The sequence below is a fragment of the Pezoporus flaviventris genome, unplaced genomic scaffold, assembly GCF_033815535.1.
Source record: "Pezoporus flaviventris isolate CSIRO_AGI_PZ_B2104156 unplaced genomic scaffold, CSIRO_AGI_Pfla_v1 ptg000029l, whole genome shotgun sequence".
Lineage (NCBI taxonomy): Eukaryota > Metazoa > Chordata > Aves > Psittaciformes > Psittacidae > Pezoporus > Pezoporus flaviventris.
In genome coordinates, this window is record NW_026892577.1 from 18,343,773 (window position 1) to 18,359,325 (window position 15,553).

The window sequence follows — 15,553 nt, forward strand, 5'->3', positions numbered from 1 at the left end:
AGCTAAAGTTTAGCTCCTTTAACAACTTGCTCTGTTCTCATCTGTCTTTCCTAGGGAAAAGGAAGTTGCTGGTCAGCTTATTTCACCAACTGGTGGCAAGGAGGAGGACAGGTTTGAGGCATTTGAACTCACCATTGCAGCTGCTCAGCCTTTCAGTGTTTGCTCCTATTTCTGGGATGATGGAAAGATCAGATGGGTTTCCAGTCTGAACTAAAAGGCTGTGAGGTCTGCTTCTCCCAGCAAAAGATGTCTTCACATCTTGGTGTGAGTTGAGGACACTGGCAGCTCCACAGGAGCAATGCTGAAGAATGTACTCCTACACCGGACAAAAAGAAAGCATGCAGACTCTCAGGCTGCAATGGCCCAAGGTAACTGGGTGGTGTGATGGTACAGAGAAATTGCAGTCATTACAGTGAAGGATGCCCAGTGTTTTCCTAGAACCATCAGAACCCAGACAAACTATTTAATTCTACAAAAGGCTAAGCAGCCTGGAGCAGGCAACATAGAATTTTTCATGGGCTCATTGGTGTTTAACTTACATTAACTCAGCACCTTTTGCGCTTGTTTCCCAGAAGGAATTGAATACAAATTTCTAAACACAGGGCTGCTCAGCTAAGGCATTTGTGTAAATAAACAGATCTGTTACAATAATGACTCTCATTTTAAGACAGCACTATTTGTTTTGGAATATGCACAGACAATATCTTGTATTTTTATTGATGGGATGCCATAGTTTGCTTTCATATTACCAGTCAGATTCACTGTATGTGGTACTTCAGCTGCTGTACTTCTGCTCTAGTTGTGGTGGGCAGGGAAGATTTTCTACCTTGCACAGCCATGTCACACAAGAGTTTACCATGGCACAAAGCAGGTAGAGCTTTATCCGGCTGAAGTGGAAAGGGAGCCAAACTATTGGTGTTGCAACCAGGACAGACCAACACCAACTTAGCACCTCTGGAGATCCCCAGGCCATTGACAGTTTTAACATCTCCTCTGGATACACACCACAGCAGCATGGCACTTCACATTACCTTTGAGAGGTGCTTTGAAAGTCTCTTGAAAGATGCGTTAATGGCCACAGCATTAAAGATTTCCTGGTAAACTGAAGAATGTGGAGTAACTATGTTCCCTTTGTGACCCACGATCAAAATGTCATCAGTCTCTGTGGTGATGTCTGTACAGCTCTCAAGAACACCATTGAGAGCACTGGCTACCTACAGTCCTCATGGCCAGCTCATAGTACTACATCAACCCATCTCTGCTCTTGGGGTTGTGTCTTCCACAGATGCGTCTGAGGCATGGAAACCTTTCTATGCTTATAGTCTGCATGGAGATTGAATATGGTTTGGAAAGCAGCCTTAAGATGCCTTCCAAAATGTGATGTGGACAGCAACCTTCACATCTCATGGCAAATGGGTATAGTATAGTGCTCCTCTTCTACAAAGAGGGGCTGTGACTCTGAAGAGGAAAATGATGGAGAGCTGCTCCACCATTTATAGGAGCTCCATCATGATATAGGAGATACAGGAACCACAGAGATACCCGAGAGAGAACACCCATGCAGAGCATGGTGCAAATGCAGTTGGACATCTAGATGTCCAATTCCTCACTAAACAGTAGGGGACAAATACGGCTGAGAAGGCATAGCTGAGACATCTTGGAAAATACCAAGAAGACCCATGTTTCAAAATATGTAAATGAAAGCACGGTGCCTTTCATTTCAGTAGGAACTGGGAAGGACGGGGTGTATATGCCAGATGAGGATTTGACCCTGAATTTGCAGCTTGGAAGAGCTACTTTGAGCAATGACCCACAGTTGTAAAGCTTCAGGAAATGCGTTAACAATTCCCAGGCTCTATGTAGGAGACTGCATTCCTCTGAGCATAAGAGATGGGTACATGGAAATGACAGGCTATTCTGCAACCTGACTCAACTTTTCTTTGGCTCTGAAGAGGAGTCAGTCATCTACTGCAGATCCAGTCCCAGCAGGTGGCACTAGGGGAGGAATGACACTGTCAGGAGAATAAAAGATTTGCCACAGCATGGCTAGGAAGAAATAGCTGAGTGTGATAGACCCCTTCTGTTCTTTTGGGAGTGATAAAATAAATAGAAAGGGAGGGGAGGAAAAAAGCTGGAAACCTGGTGTGATGGCCAAAATAAAGAACTAAGAAGCAGAGATGGGACAGAGCTGAACGAAATATGCAGAGGCTCAAAAATGTTGTTTAGGATGCTGAAATAATCTGCACATTTCAGTCAAATTCCCTAGCTAGCTCTGGATGATAAAAAAGACAAATGGGGGCACTAAGATGTTTCATGTCAGAGATTCTTCATTTGGCAGCTCAGAAGTGCAGGAAGAGAGAGTATGGAGTTGGGTAGTAGTACCACTGCTTCTCTTTCCCATTGTATCTGTTTTGTGGGAAATTCTGTGATTTTGACAGTTTGAAAGCAGAAGGAAAAGAAAGAGCTTTTAATTCAAAACACAATTGCTAAGGAGGATCATGGATTTTGTTTTGGTAGCATTGACGGGGAGATATGTTATTGAGAAGTTTACAACTGTAGAGAAGTAAAAGCTACTGACTCTGAGCTGGCCATCGCACGATGTTAGGACACTTTTTAACTCAACAGAAGCAAGCACACCTGGGAAACAAAATTGAACAAGAACAGAAACCCAAGCCCACCCTAAGGGAAGGTGAGCCCACTATGGTGGGTGAAGGCTTCTGGAAGACCAGAGCACCCAGCCCAGGTGAGTATGTGGTCAAGTAGATCAGCATCTTCTCTTACACAGACTTGGAACTTTAAATGTGGACCTGGGCCTTGAGTATATAATTTAATTGAAGATACTATGGTGTCTGCTTACCTCTTTTATCTGGCTGATCTTCTGTTCTTTCTGCAAGCTGCACACTTGCTTTTGGAGACGCATGTTGTGCTCCTGCAGCTGCCCAATCTTCTCAATCAGTTGACAAATGTGTTCCAGGTATCCCAGACCAGATCCTAGGGCTTTGCTGTTACCCTGGTTCATCTGCAATAATAACGCGTCTTGGATCATGGAGTAACAGCAGAGCAATTCTTGCTAGCAGCTGGGAGCCCAGAACAGTCCTTACAGTTGTGTGGGCTACAGTGAAGACACTCATGCTTCCTCTTGCAAGGGGCTTTGCTTATGGGTAGGTCTGAACTACAGCATTGCTTGCGCACAGCTCTTTTATGAATTTCTTAGCAACCCTAACGATTCTATGATTCTATGTGCCATCAGAGGAACTCATCTGACTGATCACAGGCTGACACAGAGGACCACCTCATGTCAACCAGTTTCTGTTTCACCAGGGTTATTTTTGTCTTTTACTTGCCACAGGACCCTCACAAACAAATATAGTTCTACTGTATGGTATGGCTGGGGTTAGTATGGCTTACTTAGCCATAGCCCCCAGCACAACTCACACTTAATGTGTAGTGAAGCTGAGCTTGGCCCCTATCCAAAGGCACATGTCTGCAGGTTGCAATGATTTGATTCTTTGTGACCAACTTGGGTTGGTCTGCCTTTGGCAATTTGCAATCTTTACAACACAGCTGAACTCAGACCCTCGTCACTACTGGGTCAGTGAGAGGGAAATGTGCCTGAACCACGCTGCCAAGGTGAAAGAACATCTTTCCACTGGTCTTTAGCAGATCCCAGATTACGTTTCTGCTGCTACTTTCTCAATCATTAAGAGATGCCTGAAGAAAATCTTCAGGATCAAGCTTGCTGTCTGGATATGGTGGGATATTCTGTACCATTGACCTCTCCACACCAAGGGCCTGCAGAGTTTCACTGCTGCTCAGCCAAGGGTGCTGCTGGAGACAGGCAGTAATCCTGTGGCAGAAGAAAGGCAACGGTGCTTCCCAGCCCCCTGCTCTGCACCTCACCATTTCTGGCCCCAGGACTTCCCCATGCACAACAAGTATCCTCTCCTGTGCCGCAAGTGGACTCTGCTGAACGTGCTGCTAGCAAATCTGTACAGAGGCTCACTTCCACCTTGGCCCTGCCTGCTGATGTGCATGTGATATAAGTAAGTAAAATAAGCCTCGATCTTTACAAAAGCAGTGCTCTAAGTTTATCTTACTTAAAAAAAGTTCCCTCCACAAAAGCAGGAAGCTTACTCTGTCTCCTTTCCCACCACAATCTACATTTTTGGGGAAATGCCAGCCTTGGGACTCTTCCTGTCTTTTCATTATGTCAGAAAGCTCATGGTGTGTTCAAAAATAATCAACATTAGGATTTACTTCTTTTTAAACAAATGATGATACAATGTTATTTATAAACAGGTATTATTATGTCCAAATGCTTTTGTGTCTGAGGTTGGGACAGAGGTCACATGAAATCATATGAAAAACTGTGATGAATACAAGCCAACCAGTCATTTACAGTCATGATTTTTATTTTCCTCTCAGGCAGAGCCTGCAGAAGTGGTAACAAGACAAAGGTTTCTCAGCCATGAAACTGAGTCCTTAGCCTGTCTGTGTGGTAGGAAGGGGCACAGCCCCAGGACCCTCAGGGAGAACAAAGCCCTCGTGGCATTTGCTGGGAAACTCTTGAATCAAAGCACTTGTAACCAACGTATCTGAAAGCAGATGAGGATTTGGGGGTGCCCAGCTTCAGAAGCATCTTCTAGTCATGCCAAGTACAGCATAGAACCCGTGCTGTCACATTCTGGTCTAAGTATTTTCCTCCCAGCACCTGTGAGACAGTTTTATGCTAGCAGTGGAGGGTGAGCAAACACAGAAAAACTGCAAACATCCTCCAGGATGTCTCTTCCAATCTCTGTACTCCCGGTTAAAGCTTCCCAAAACATTCACCTAACTGGACTGAAATTTTTCACATCCCCCACATGCGGATTGTCAAACAGTATTTGAACAAAAGCCATGAGCCCATTTTTGAGTTTATGAAACCTAAGAGCAGGGAAAAACATCTCACCTACTTTTTTGAAGCTGAATATGCAGAGATCAGACAGACACAATTTATGAATCAGATGGCTAAAGCTGCGCTAGAAAAGTAATGTATAGATAGGTGACAGATTTTGCTTCCAGGTACATCAGACTGAGCCAGATTCTTAGCTGGAAGAAAAGGAATCCAAGGCTCTCAGCTATACTGCATTGAGTTTATTCCATGGCAGTTTTGACCGTGTGGAGTTAGGTGCACTATGCTGACTTTACACACATGTAACTAAAGAGAGATTTCTGCCCTTGTTATTGCTTCCCTGGCAAAGTTTTGGAGTCAGGTTTGCAGTACATGTGTCCCTGCTCAGCTGGCAATAAACCATCACAGTTCTGCTGGCTCACAAGACTGGCATCTGCACAGGGAACTTCGGCTTATCTAGAGACTTTCAGTCAATATTTTCACTAATGTAAAATCACAGTTTTCCTTTGAAGCCACCAGAATCACAGAGGTGGGAGCCTGTCCCTCTGTGTATGTGTAACATCATGCTCACTGAGCATCTGAGCACTACAAAGGTTTGAAGTTCAGTGGGAGCTGCAAGAAAGACTTGTTTTCAAGACTCTTGTCCAATTGAGTTATAATCAAAATCTGCTTTTCAGATCATCTAATCAGCATTTTATCCTGAAATGTTAATGTTATCTGTTACTTTGATGCGTGCGATAGGCCTTTCTTCCACTGGGCTCCGTGGAAAACTGTCCTGAGCTGGACATGGTAGCAGGAGCTGAAGCTGACAGGCAGAACTGGCTTACAGGTGAAGCTCTTTGTCATTCAGCCAACAGTTTGCTGCTGGGTTTTGCAGTGACTGAGGTTTCTGTGCTTCACGCAATGCTCTTCACTTTCTTTTGTGGATAGAGTTGTACCCGGTTCCAACCTCCCATAAATCCCTCACTGCCCACTCCCACCACATTCGCATGGCCAAATATGGAGGCAATGTGGTCACTGCACTGACAGCTAAGGAACATAATTACAAATTGCCCATCGTGGGCTTAGGGCAACTGATTAGTGATGCCACAGGCTGAGCATTTGTCCCTGGAAGCTGACAACACCAAACGGGTTGTGAATAACAGGAAAGAGAGGGATCGGGCTGTGTATTTCTGGCGGCTCCACCCTGCTGTCCAGGAGGGACTGTGCTTGCTGATAGCTTCTGGTTTCCTCTAAGCAGCACACACACGCTATGGGGCTGACCATCACAGGTTGCCCTATGCTCCCTCTGAACTGTACCACTCTCTGCAGAAAAGTATTTTGACTGCTTTGGCCCACGATAATAGTTAGTACTGTGTGAATAATGTGGGTTTTTTTTATTTAATGATGTCAATGCTCCCACCCTCTCTCTTCTTCTAGGGGTATGGGCTGACTTTAAATGTAAACTTAATGGAGTGTGAGGAAGTGTTTGCAAAGCAAAAGCATCAAAAGCTATGTCTCTTCAAACTGACCCCAAACATTTCATCCGGCTTAAAAGGAAATGCTTTTATTTAGGCTTCAAAGTTCTTTCACTTGTTGTTTGACAGCTTGCACTTCCTTTCATCTTTCTAAATGTAGGCAAATGTCAAAATAATGACAGTTCAAAACAAAAGATCAGAAAGCTTTGTTTAAGAAATGCCAGACTGAAATGATTTCATGTATATTTTCAGCCAAAGCCATTCACCAAATGAATACAAATGGTCAAAACATTTGGTCATTTCTAGTCTCTCTTCTTCAACATTTTCCTTCCTGTTCTCTTGGAAGTGGCCTCAGCAGTCAGGGAGGACATCAAGGGGCATCCTTATCCAGAGACTGAATCCTTGCTCTGCTGTGGTATGCCATTAAGCATGGTGCTGTTGGCATTGCCCCAGTCAGCTGGGTGGGTGAAAAGCAACTGCTCTCCTGATACTCAGAAGTTGTATTCCCCAAACCAGCAATAGAACTGAGAAAGCTGCTGTCACCTAAAATCAAATGTTCTCAGCTGGCACAAAATATAAGAGAATGTAAGCACTCTTGCATCTCTATCAACATGAATTTAATGCAGCAGGAATAGATTTGATAGAACAATTTGGTTTGCCATGTTCTTTGTGGCAGAGCGGGAATACCCTGTACTGGCCTGCTGTCTTTCAGACAACACTGATGGCATTTCCAGGGGTATCTAAGTCCCAGAGATGACATCAAGCCAGACAACATGTCCCACGTACCATGTTGTGTCTTGGACATGTTACAGGCAAATGTGAAAACCATAGAGTAAGCCTGGAGCAGGGTCTCAGCTGGGATGAACCATAATGCACCCATCAGCTGTATGGGCAGGTGATCATCCAGGCATCATTTCTTAGCAGGTCTCACTCTGTCCTGCCTGTGTTGTATGGCAGTGAGGACAGGTCAATCCTGTGCAGGTCTGGCGAGGACAGAAGGCTCTGCAGCTGGAGGAGGCTGCCCCTGTGCTCAGAGGCACACAGCACAGCTGCAGCCACAGGTCAGTGCAGCAGCCATGGGCATTTCTTGCCCCAGTTAGCTTGGGTGCTACTTGGCATCCCAGCAGTTTGAAGAGCACTGCCCTTGAGATACAGCAGCCCGGAGGTGCTCTGCCAAGAGGGGCAACCCTCCCCAGGATCTAGGTCACAGCTGTATTTATACAGCTCAAAAAACAAAGAAAGAAAAGTGCTCTGGGGCACAGAGCTTTAGCACTCAGCCAGTGAGGATATTAAAAAGGAGGGAAGATAAGCTACCAAGAGCTTCATTTCCTCTTCAGCTTCTTTCTAATTTATTCTCTTGTTTATTTAAATGCTCTCCTTTGGGAAACTGAATCCCTATTTCACAAAAGATTTAAAGGAATTTCACAGGCAGCCCGAGCTGTCAGACAAGACCAAGCTGGCTGCACATTCTCTGGAGCACGACAGAGAATTTAGGTAACTTTATAAAAAGTCTTCTTTGTGGCCAAACTCTCCTGCTCTGGTCCTTTTTAACTCTCTGCCAAAAGGCCAAGCTGCTGACTCCTTAGGAACTATGCAAAATAGACATTTATCTTTGCTGTGTGTGAGACAGCTCTGGAGAGGAAGAGGCTACTGAAGTGGATCATGTGTTGCTTTTTACTGTGTCAATATCCAATGTTAACAGAGATGGGCCATCTCTGACCTTCCTCACTGCTCAGGAGGGTTTGGCATGCTGGCCAGGAAGGCCATTGCCTGATGATTTACAGTCAGGCAGAGAGGTCATAGTAAAATTATATGCACAGCACACAGAACTTGTCACTTGGCTTCCTTCCACCAGTCTCTCATTTCAATTCATCACTATTACCGCAATGAACACCCTAAAAACAAATCCCCGTTATGCACTGTTTGATGTTTTTGGTGAGTCTGTGTGACTCTCTTCATCTAGTCTGCTCTTCTTCTTTCCCTTTGCCCATGGGGCTCTTTGGTATGTCTCCTTGTCAGGAATCGGCTACCCACTTATAGCTTGCCTTTGCTGGTCCATGGAAGCCACCAGTGAGCAGACAAAGCGGTGATCTGTTGGCATGTCTGCAGCATGGGGTGAGTGTTTGCCAGCATCCACTATGGGAGAAGGGGCAGCAGGGCTTTTATCCTTCTGCCTGTGGCACAGTGTACACAGCAAGGGGGGAAAGGAGTCTGGTGTTGAACAAGCTACTGAAATTACGTCTTTAAGTTGAGCCCACCACACCTCTGCTGCAGAGTTAAAATGCAATCTCCATTTCTAGCCCAGCAAAGATTTGAATTGGTGCATGTGCTCACTTAATTACTCATTAAGAGCTGGCTCAAGAGGACAGGACAGACCTGAGCAGAAATTAGCTACTCCTTAGATAAGTTCCCTCCAAATTCTGGTGCCCCAACAGCAGCCCAGCTGTTCCCAGAACAGGAATAACCTGACCTTGAAAAAGAAACTATGTTCTGATCCACGTCACATGTATCAGAGGACAATGACTAACTTCACAATCTTCATTTTAAGACCAAAATCAAGTCCATTCTCTAATCTAGGGCTTTTCAGAACATCAGATCTCCATGAGCCATTAGTCATCCTTACCCAGACCCGATATACGTGAATTACTTAAGAATTTCACTACTGGGAAAAAAAGCTCTTAAAAATCAGTTACCAAGATTTGCGGCTTACAACAGTTTCAGGGGAGATTTTCTAACTCACATACATCCTAGTTTGTGACAAACAAAAGGACTTGAACCTTGGCTGAGATTTGGACAGGCCTAGCTTTAAGACTCAGTTTAGGTGTTTCTTACCTCACTCAGCCTACAGCATTTATCCATGTATTCATCTAGACTGTCGCTTGTGGGGTACTTCTTCAGCTGATGGCCATGGATCTGGAGGTCTTGCATGCTGCCAAAATTCTCTGGGAAATTGTCAGCAATTGTCTTTGGCTCTTCTATGGGATCTGGGGTGTGAAGAGTGCTCTCCCTGGGAAGGTCTGTCTCTGCGGTGGGTTCCTTTTCCAGAGATTGACTTTCGCTCTGGTCAAAATGTTCATCTGAATTTTCTTCCTGAGGGGCACTTAAGTCTTCAAGGGAAGCTGTAGGACCCTGCACAGCATCTGCCTCCTGGCTGTAGTACTCAGCTTGCTTTTTGCTCTCTGGATCTTGGTGGCTGACTTTTCTGGCATCCTCCTTACATGTTCTCATCACCAAATGGTCAATTTCTGGAGAAGAAGAGGTGCTAAGCACCCCTGAGTCACAAAACGAGTCTCTGCTGTGAAGCACAAAGCTCTTCTCTGAACCGGTTGGTGTTGATGGAGAATTAGCCCCACTTGGTAATTCAACCCCTGAGTCCTCAGATTCGAATTTGGAGAATCTGTGAAGTCGGCACTTGGACTGGAAGGCACTGAGGTCAGGCAGCGTGGCTACATAGTCTGTGCTTGCTGGGGCATCTGCATAGTCTGGATCTGCTGGTTCGGCTGCTGCATTCGGATTTCCCTGGCAGGCCGGTGGGAGGCTCGCACCAGGGACATGAGACTCTTCTGTGCAGGCTGTGTCAGCTGCAGCCTCTGTGATTAACCCTGGGTTTTGAATTCCTTCATTGCTCAATATCTTCATATGTGTTAACACAACTTTGTCCTCAGCAGGTGGGCTCTTCTTACCTGCTTAAATGAAAATAAGTAGAAGGTCACAAAAGGCTACAAAATTTAGGGTCTAGTGCATCCCCTGAGGGATGTGAAATGCAGAACTTCTACATTAAGGTGGTAGAGGGGGACAGCCCTTATTTGTTTTTCTAGAGCTACATGAAGATTTCTTGTAGGCTTTGCTACAGTAGAAGTGTTTTGTTTCATAGCCCCAGAGCCCTTCAAGGGGAGTCATAAATGCACACTGAGTTCTGATTTAGTAGATAGGTAGAAAATAACACATGTAGCCAGATAACCTTTTAGTGATTACCTGTGTACAAACATAGAGAGGTATATGCCCTTTCAGCATGATAGATGTGAATTTAAGGCTAAAACATTTCCTCTGATTAAACGTATCCTGAACCAGCAGACAAAAAGGATAAAATGAAATTTGTCTTTCCAACAGGCTTAAGTGAATTTTACAAGCAGTTTGCAAACTGATATTCTCTGCAGTATTCTCTGCACACATAGAGGTGACAGAAAGCAAGAACTGATAGGAAAAGCAAATGAGACACTGTAGATCTTTTTCACTCCCTGTATGGTTTTAGCTATGAAATAATTTCTTTAAATGAAATCTTACCTTCTCCAAAAAGAGAAAGGAAATGGGAACTTTGTTCATGAGCTTTTTGCACACAAAGAAGACTTTTTTTCATATCACAATTATTTCACATGGTAATGTGGTAGAACAGTCTCTGGATGAAAGGCTGATCTACAAGAGTTGAAGATCTGCCCCCAGGTTTTCTTACTGTTTTCCTGAATCTAGTATGTATTTCACCATGCAGTCTTCTGGTATGAGAGCCAGTGTGAAAGCTCTGCATCCACCCTTTAGCAAACTGCAATCTCAGCTTCAAATTCTTCTGTACATGGATTTGGAACCAAAACTTCAGTTTCTCTGGTACCTTTTCACTTATTAGTGCCTGACCCACAGCGCCTCAGAGGGCTACAATGCATACTCTTTTCAGGATATCTTACTTCCCACTTCATTTCCTTTCGTTCCCCTCTCCTACTTGCTTCCTTCTGCCTGACATCAAATTTGGGCAAACTCACTCATGGTAATGTAAACATCCATAAACAGGCAAAGAAGGTGGGGACCCTCCGCTGGTGGTAGAGCAGGACGAGGTCTGCTGTACAGCCCTCCTTCAGAGTAACCCAGAAAATTCTCCATTTCAGAAATAACCCATTTTTCATACTTCTTTCCTCCAGTTTGCTTTCTGCAATGTCCACAGACAATGGAAATTTTTACTCATTAAGGCCATTTTCTATTTTATTTAAATTCCTTCTATTTGATCATGAGAATTTCTTGGGATGCCACTGAAACATGCCCTTTGCTGTTCATAGGAAGCCACAAATTTAGTATTTTACACTGGATTTTCATAAGGTGTTGTCAGTGATAAATCATGCCATCTGATGGGGTTTTTTTGTGGCATTTAGGCATAGCGCTTCTAACACCTTACAGAAGATCTTGTTTATCATATGCGGAATTTGCACCTGCCTCCATTGTCAGGATTCACAGGCATCTGTCCACTGTAAAGAGCCACATCTGGGACAGTAAATGCCAGACCAATTGGGACAGTGCAATACCAGTACATTGCTGGGAGGGGGGAGCCTGATTTGCAGCCTCATGCACAGCAAAATGCCACCTATGAGAGGGAGCTTGGTGCCAGGTCTTGGGACGAGGTGGAGCTGAGTCATTACTGATTTGGAATAAAGAGGATCTACCTGCTCAGTTGCAAACACCTTTGGCAGAGTGAAGCAAAGCATCATATCTGCATGAAAAATAAAAGGGTAAGAGGCTCTTCTGATGGCATCACCACCCCAGATGGCACAACAAACCCACTGAGGCTCAAGAGGAGAACAGTTGCAATGCTGCACTTTCTTTTTAAGGAGAAATAGTACAGCTATCACTCTTGCCAGGAATTACTAGATGCAATGGTAATTCCTTCCCACAGCCTCCAACTGCCTTCAGTTATTAACCATGCCATGCTTTCCTTTGACTGGAGATTCTCCTACAGTCTTTCAATCTGTCCCCTTTTTTCTTGCTTAACTGGTTCCACCCTGGCCTACACAAATATTTCTTTGTTTGAAATCAGGAGGCAGCATATTAAAATGAGGTCTTGCTACTTACAGAAGGAGATGTCAGATGCTTAAATTCATATCTTTTATGACTACAAAAGCTACAATGCATACCAGAAGGTTTGGCTGGTGTAGAAAAACTGAAAAATGAGATGAAATCTCTGACCCTCTACACGAGGGTTCACTCAATACCAGAAACTCCAAGCTGAGAAAGGTCTGCACTCTGGACAAGGCAGTCCCTTGCTCTCCTCATCCTGTGGTCACTAGCGACATTGCATAGTTTCACAAGGGTTTCTTATTTATCCGTTCTAGGCTGCAAACCACTCATCTCATCATTGGCAGATCCTGGTAATCATAGTCTTTGAGCATTTCTGATTTAACCTCCCAACCCTTCACAATGATGCAAAATGTTATCATCCCCCTACCGCAAGTCCAGAATAGATGAAGAGGACAGCAATATTTTGCAAAACACTTAGGCACCTCATCCTCATCCATTCAGTGATGCTTTCTCGTGGTCACTGAGGTCACCTGTGCTACAGCAGAGATCTCCCATGATTAAGGCAGCGACCTGAAACTCGAGTTTTTCTTGCTGCACCTCACTGACAGAACAGTCTCTTCTTCTCTGTTAACTGGGTTATGGGATCTAAACCGTGAGGCTTCCAACAAGCAGGTTTTTTCTGCTATAAATCTTGAAAGAAACATAGAAAAAGAAAACCTCAGGTCTTTCAAGCCTATTTCAATGAACACCAGAATGGTGCAAATAAAGCTCATCTGTGCAATTACAGAAAAAAAAAGTGAGTCAGCCCTTTAGCTGCTATAAATTAGCTTATTACCAGAGCCCCTACCAGAATTGTGTCGGCTAGTTCTGGTTGAGGACTTGGCTTGTAAGCGCTTTGTATAACAATACCAGGGCCTCAAAGAGAAACAGGGAAGATGGTCTCCTCCCTGTGCTGGAGGGATCGTGCTGCAGGGGGTCAGTTACAGTGCTGTGCGGAGGCTTCTGAAAGGAGGTGTGAAGCACTTCAGAGTGCTGAACGTGTGGCACTAAGGTTGGTAAGATGCATTTACTTGTGCTGGAGGCCAGCCAGGTTTGACACTGCTGCTTCTGGGAGCTCGGCCAAGAGTTTTGCTGTTGTTTTTTATTTCCTTTCCCCTGGACTGCTTTTCCACACCTCTTCTACATGGGGATAAGGTACTGGAAGGCAGCTGGCTGGGACACTGGTATAGCAGCAGGGGAGCGAATGGAGTTGTGTGTATATGCTTGGGAATCAGTATAGCTTCCTGCATCTTTGGCAACGTGTCTAGGCCAAATATGGTTTTGGGTTAACCTGTGCTACTTGCCTAGTAGCCCCCTCAGAGGGTTATATGGCTCTGTAATCACACTAGAGATAAAAAGGGTTCCTTGAGTTGTAATATGAGCCTGTAACTGATTGTGATTATGCGTTGCCATGGGCAAGTTGCTGGATTTCCTGTACAACTGGAGAGTAAGACTGCTTCCCTTCTAACGAGGAGGTGGTAACAGTGAACTAGCTAATATCAGAAGGTAATTAGTAGTGAGGAAAAGGAATTGATGTGTCCCAGCTAGGTCTCTAGAACATTGCTTTGCTTTGTTTCCAAATTGCTTTCTAGGATACTTCTCTGTTGCCAGTTAGCAAAGCCTAGCAGAGAAGTTTAAATCCTTCAAAGGTGAATAACATTCCAGCAGCTCCTGCCCCTTCCTTTCCTTGCAGTTTTAAGTCCAGGTGTATTTTTCCTGTTGCACAATAACTAGTAGCTGCCAGGGCACAGCCTAGTGCATTAATACAGAGATTTCTGGCCTGAGGAAGGAGGGCAGGTATTTAACATGAAATTACTTTAAAGCACTTTCTTTATCCCAAGTAAGTTGTGTGCAAGAGATGCACTCAAACAACTGCCCAGGCATAACTCCTAGGCATTCCCAGTCGTGGCCAGACCCAACTTTTGCAGAAGCTCTCACCTTTCTAGTAAATAAAGCCAAAGTCTGTGTTCAAATTCTCATGTTCCAAAGCACTGAAACCCAGCTCCAGGTGTTTTTAATTTTTTTGCATCTACACCTGTGGCTCAAAGGCATGTTTCACTGGCAAGCTCCTTCAGCATGAGCCCTGTTAAGCTCTGTTAAATCACTGAGGCAGTCCATGGCCTCAAACCCATTGGCTCAAGTATCATAGCACATGGTCTTCTGATGCATCTAGCTAATGGGAAGAAGCCAGATTGGCAGTAGGATGAGTGCTGCTAGTGGCAGTAGAGAACTCTACCATACAGTACTGCCCTGTGCTGCTCTCCTCTCTTCTGGTCTGTGCCCACCTATCTTCCCAAAATGTCCATGCTTTGTAGGCTACTTGCATGGGGAGAATCTCTGTTAAACATGTGCACAGTGACTGACACAACTGGAGCCAAAGCTTTGCTTGTCTCAGTCTGCCATTCTGTTACAAAGGGTAGCATCACTGGAGCCATGGCAGCACTCTGCTTGTCCCCAGAGCTGCTGCAAGGTTCATGTGCACAGAGTACCCATCCATGGTGGGTGGTGCTGACAGGGTTTTGCAGGGTGGCAGTCCCAGGGAGAAGCACAAGGTGAACAATCCAGAGATGCTCAGAGTACCTTTTCCTCCCCCCACTCCCATCCACCACAAGACATGCAACACCCTCTAGATTTCAGTTTGTAAGGCCAATACTTTCCAACTGTAGTGTGCCATGGGAAAAGAGCACCAAAAACAAAGGGCAGCACCAATGACTTGGGTTGCTGGAGTAGCAGGGATTTTGCACAGCTGCCCTGCAAAGGAAGACCAAAGTCAACCACCTTCATTCCTACCAGTCTGCTTAGCCCTGAGCACAAGAGCAGGATGCACATGCATCCCCAAAAAGATTTTTCAGCATCCCATAGAGGACCCACAGAGCCTGCCAAGTAACTCTTTTCTAGCTGTGCCAATGATTAAATCCTGTGCCATGCAGGACAGGTTCCATGATGGGGCTGTGGGCTCCAAGTAACAGGCTAAGAGATGATCATCAGCTTTTGAAGAATCATTAGGCAGCAGTGACTAGTGAGCTGGAGTTGAACTCATGACCTAGAAATGAAAGGCTGCCTCTCCCATTCAGTCCTTGCACTCCCTCATTTTCCTTCCTTCCTTTACAAAAAAGTCTCCCTTTAGTCCTGTTACTGAAGCACATTCTCTAACGCTGCTGGCAGTACAGCTCAGGTGGTATTTCCCTTTCACTTCGAAGAGCGGATTGGTTTTTTTTTTTCCCTCAGCAGTGATGAGGTCTCAATTTCCCAGCATTTAAGGGGAAAAGGCTCACTTCCTTTTTGAAACAATAGGCATTTTTTGCTTTTGACTCTTCCCTCAGCTGTGCTGAGGGGTGGTGCTGGGGCTGTGCTGGCACCTCCTCCTCAGCACTAGCCCACCAGTGAGCCA

The 15,553-nt window shown here is 44.9% G+C and overlaps 1 protein-coding gene across 1 annotated transcript in view; it reads right to left on the bottom strand.

The window, feature by feature from the left end:
* Positions 1-15,553, bottom strand: part of LOC133272323 (uncharacterized) — a 29,429-nt gene that overhangs the window by 9,530 nt on the left and 4,346 nt on the right. Inside the window, exons 2-4 of the mRNA XM_061459429.1 lie at positions 9,181-10,034; positions 2,858-3,019; positions 133-316 (exon numbers count right to left, since the gene is read on the bottom strand). Of these exons, the coding sequence (XP_061315413.1) occupies positions 133-316; positions 2,858-3,019; positions 9,181-10,034 (1,200 nt within the window). The remainder of the gene's footprint in view (positions 1-132; positions 317-2,857; positions 3,020-9,180; positions 10,035-15,553) is intronic.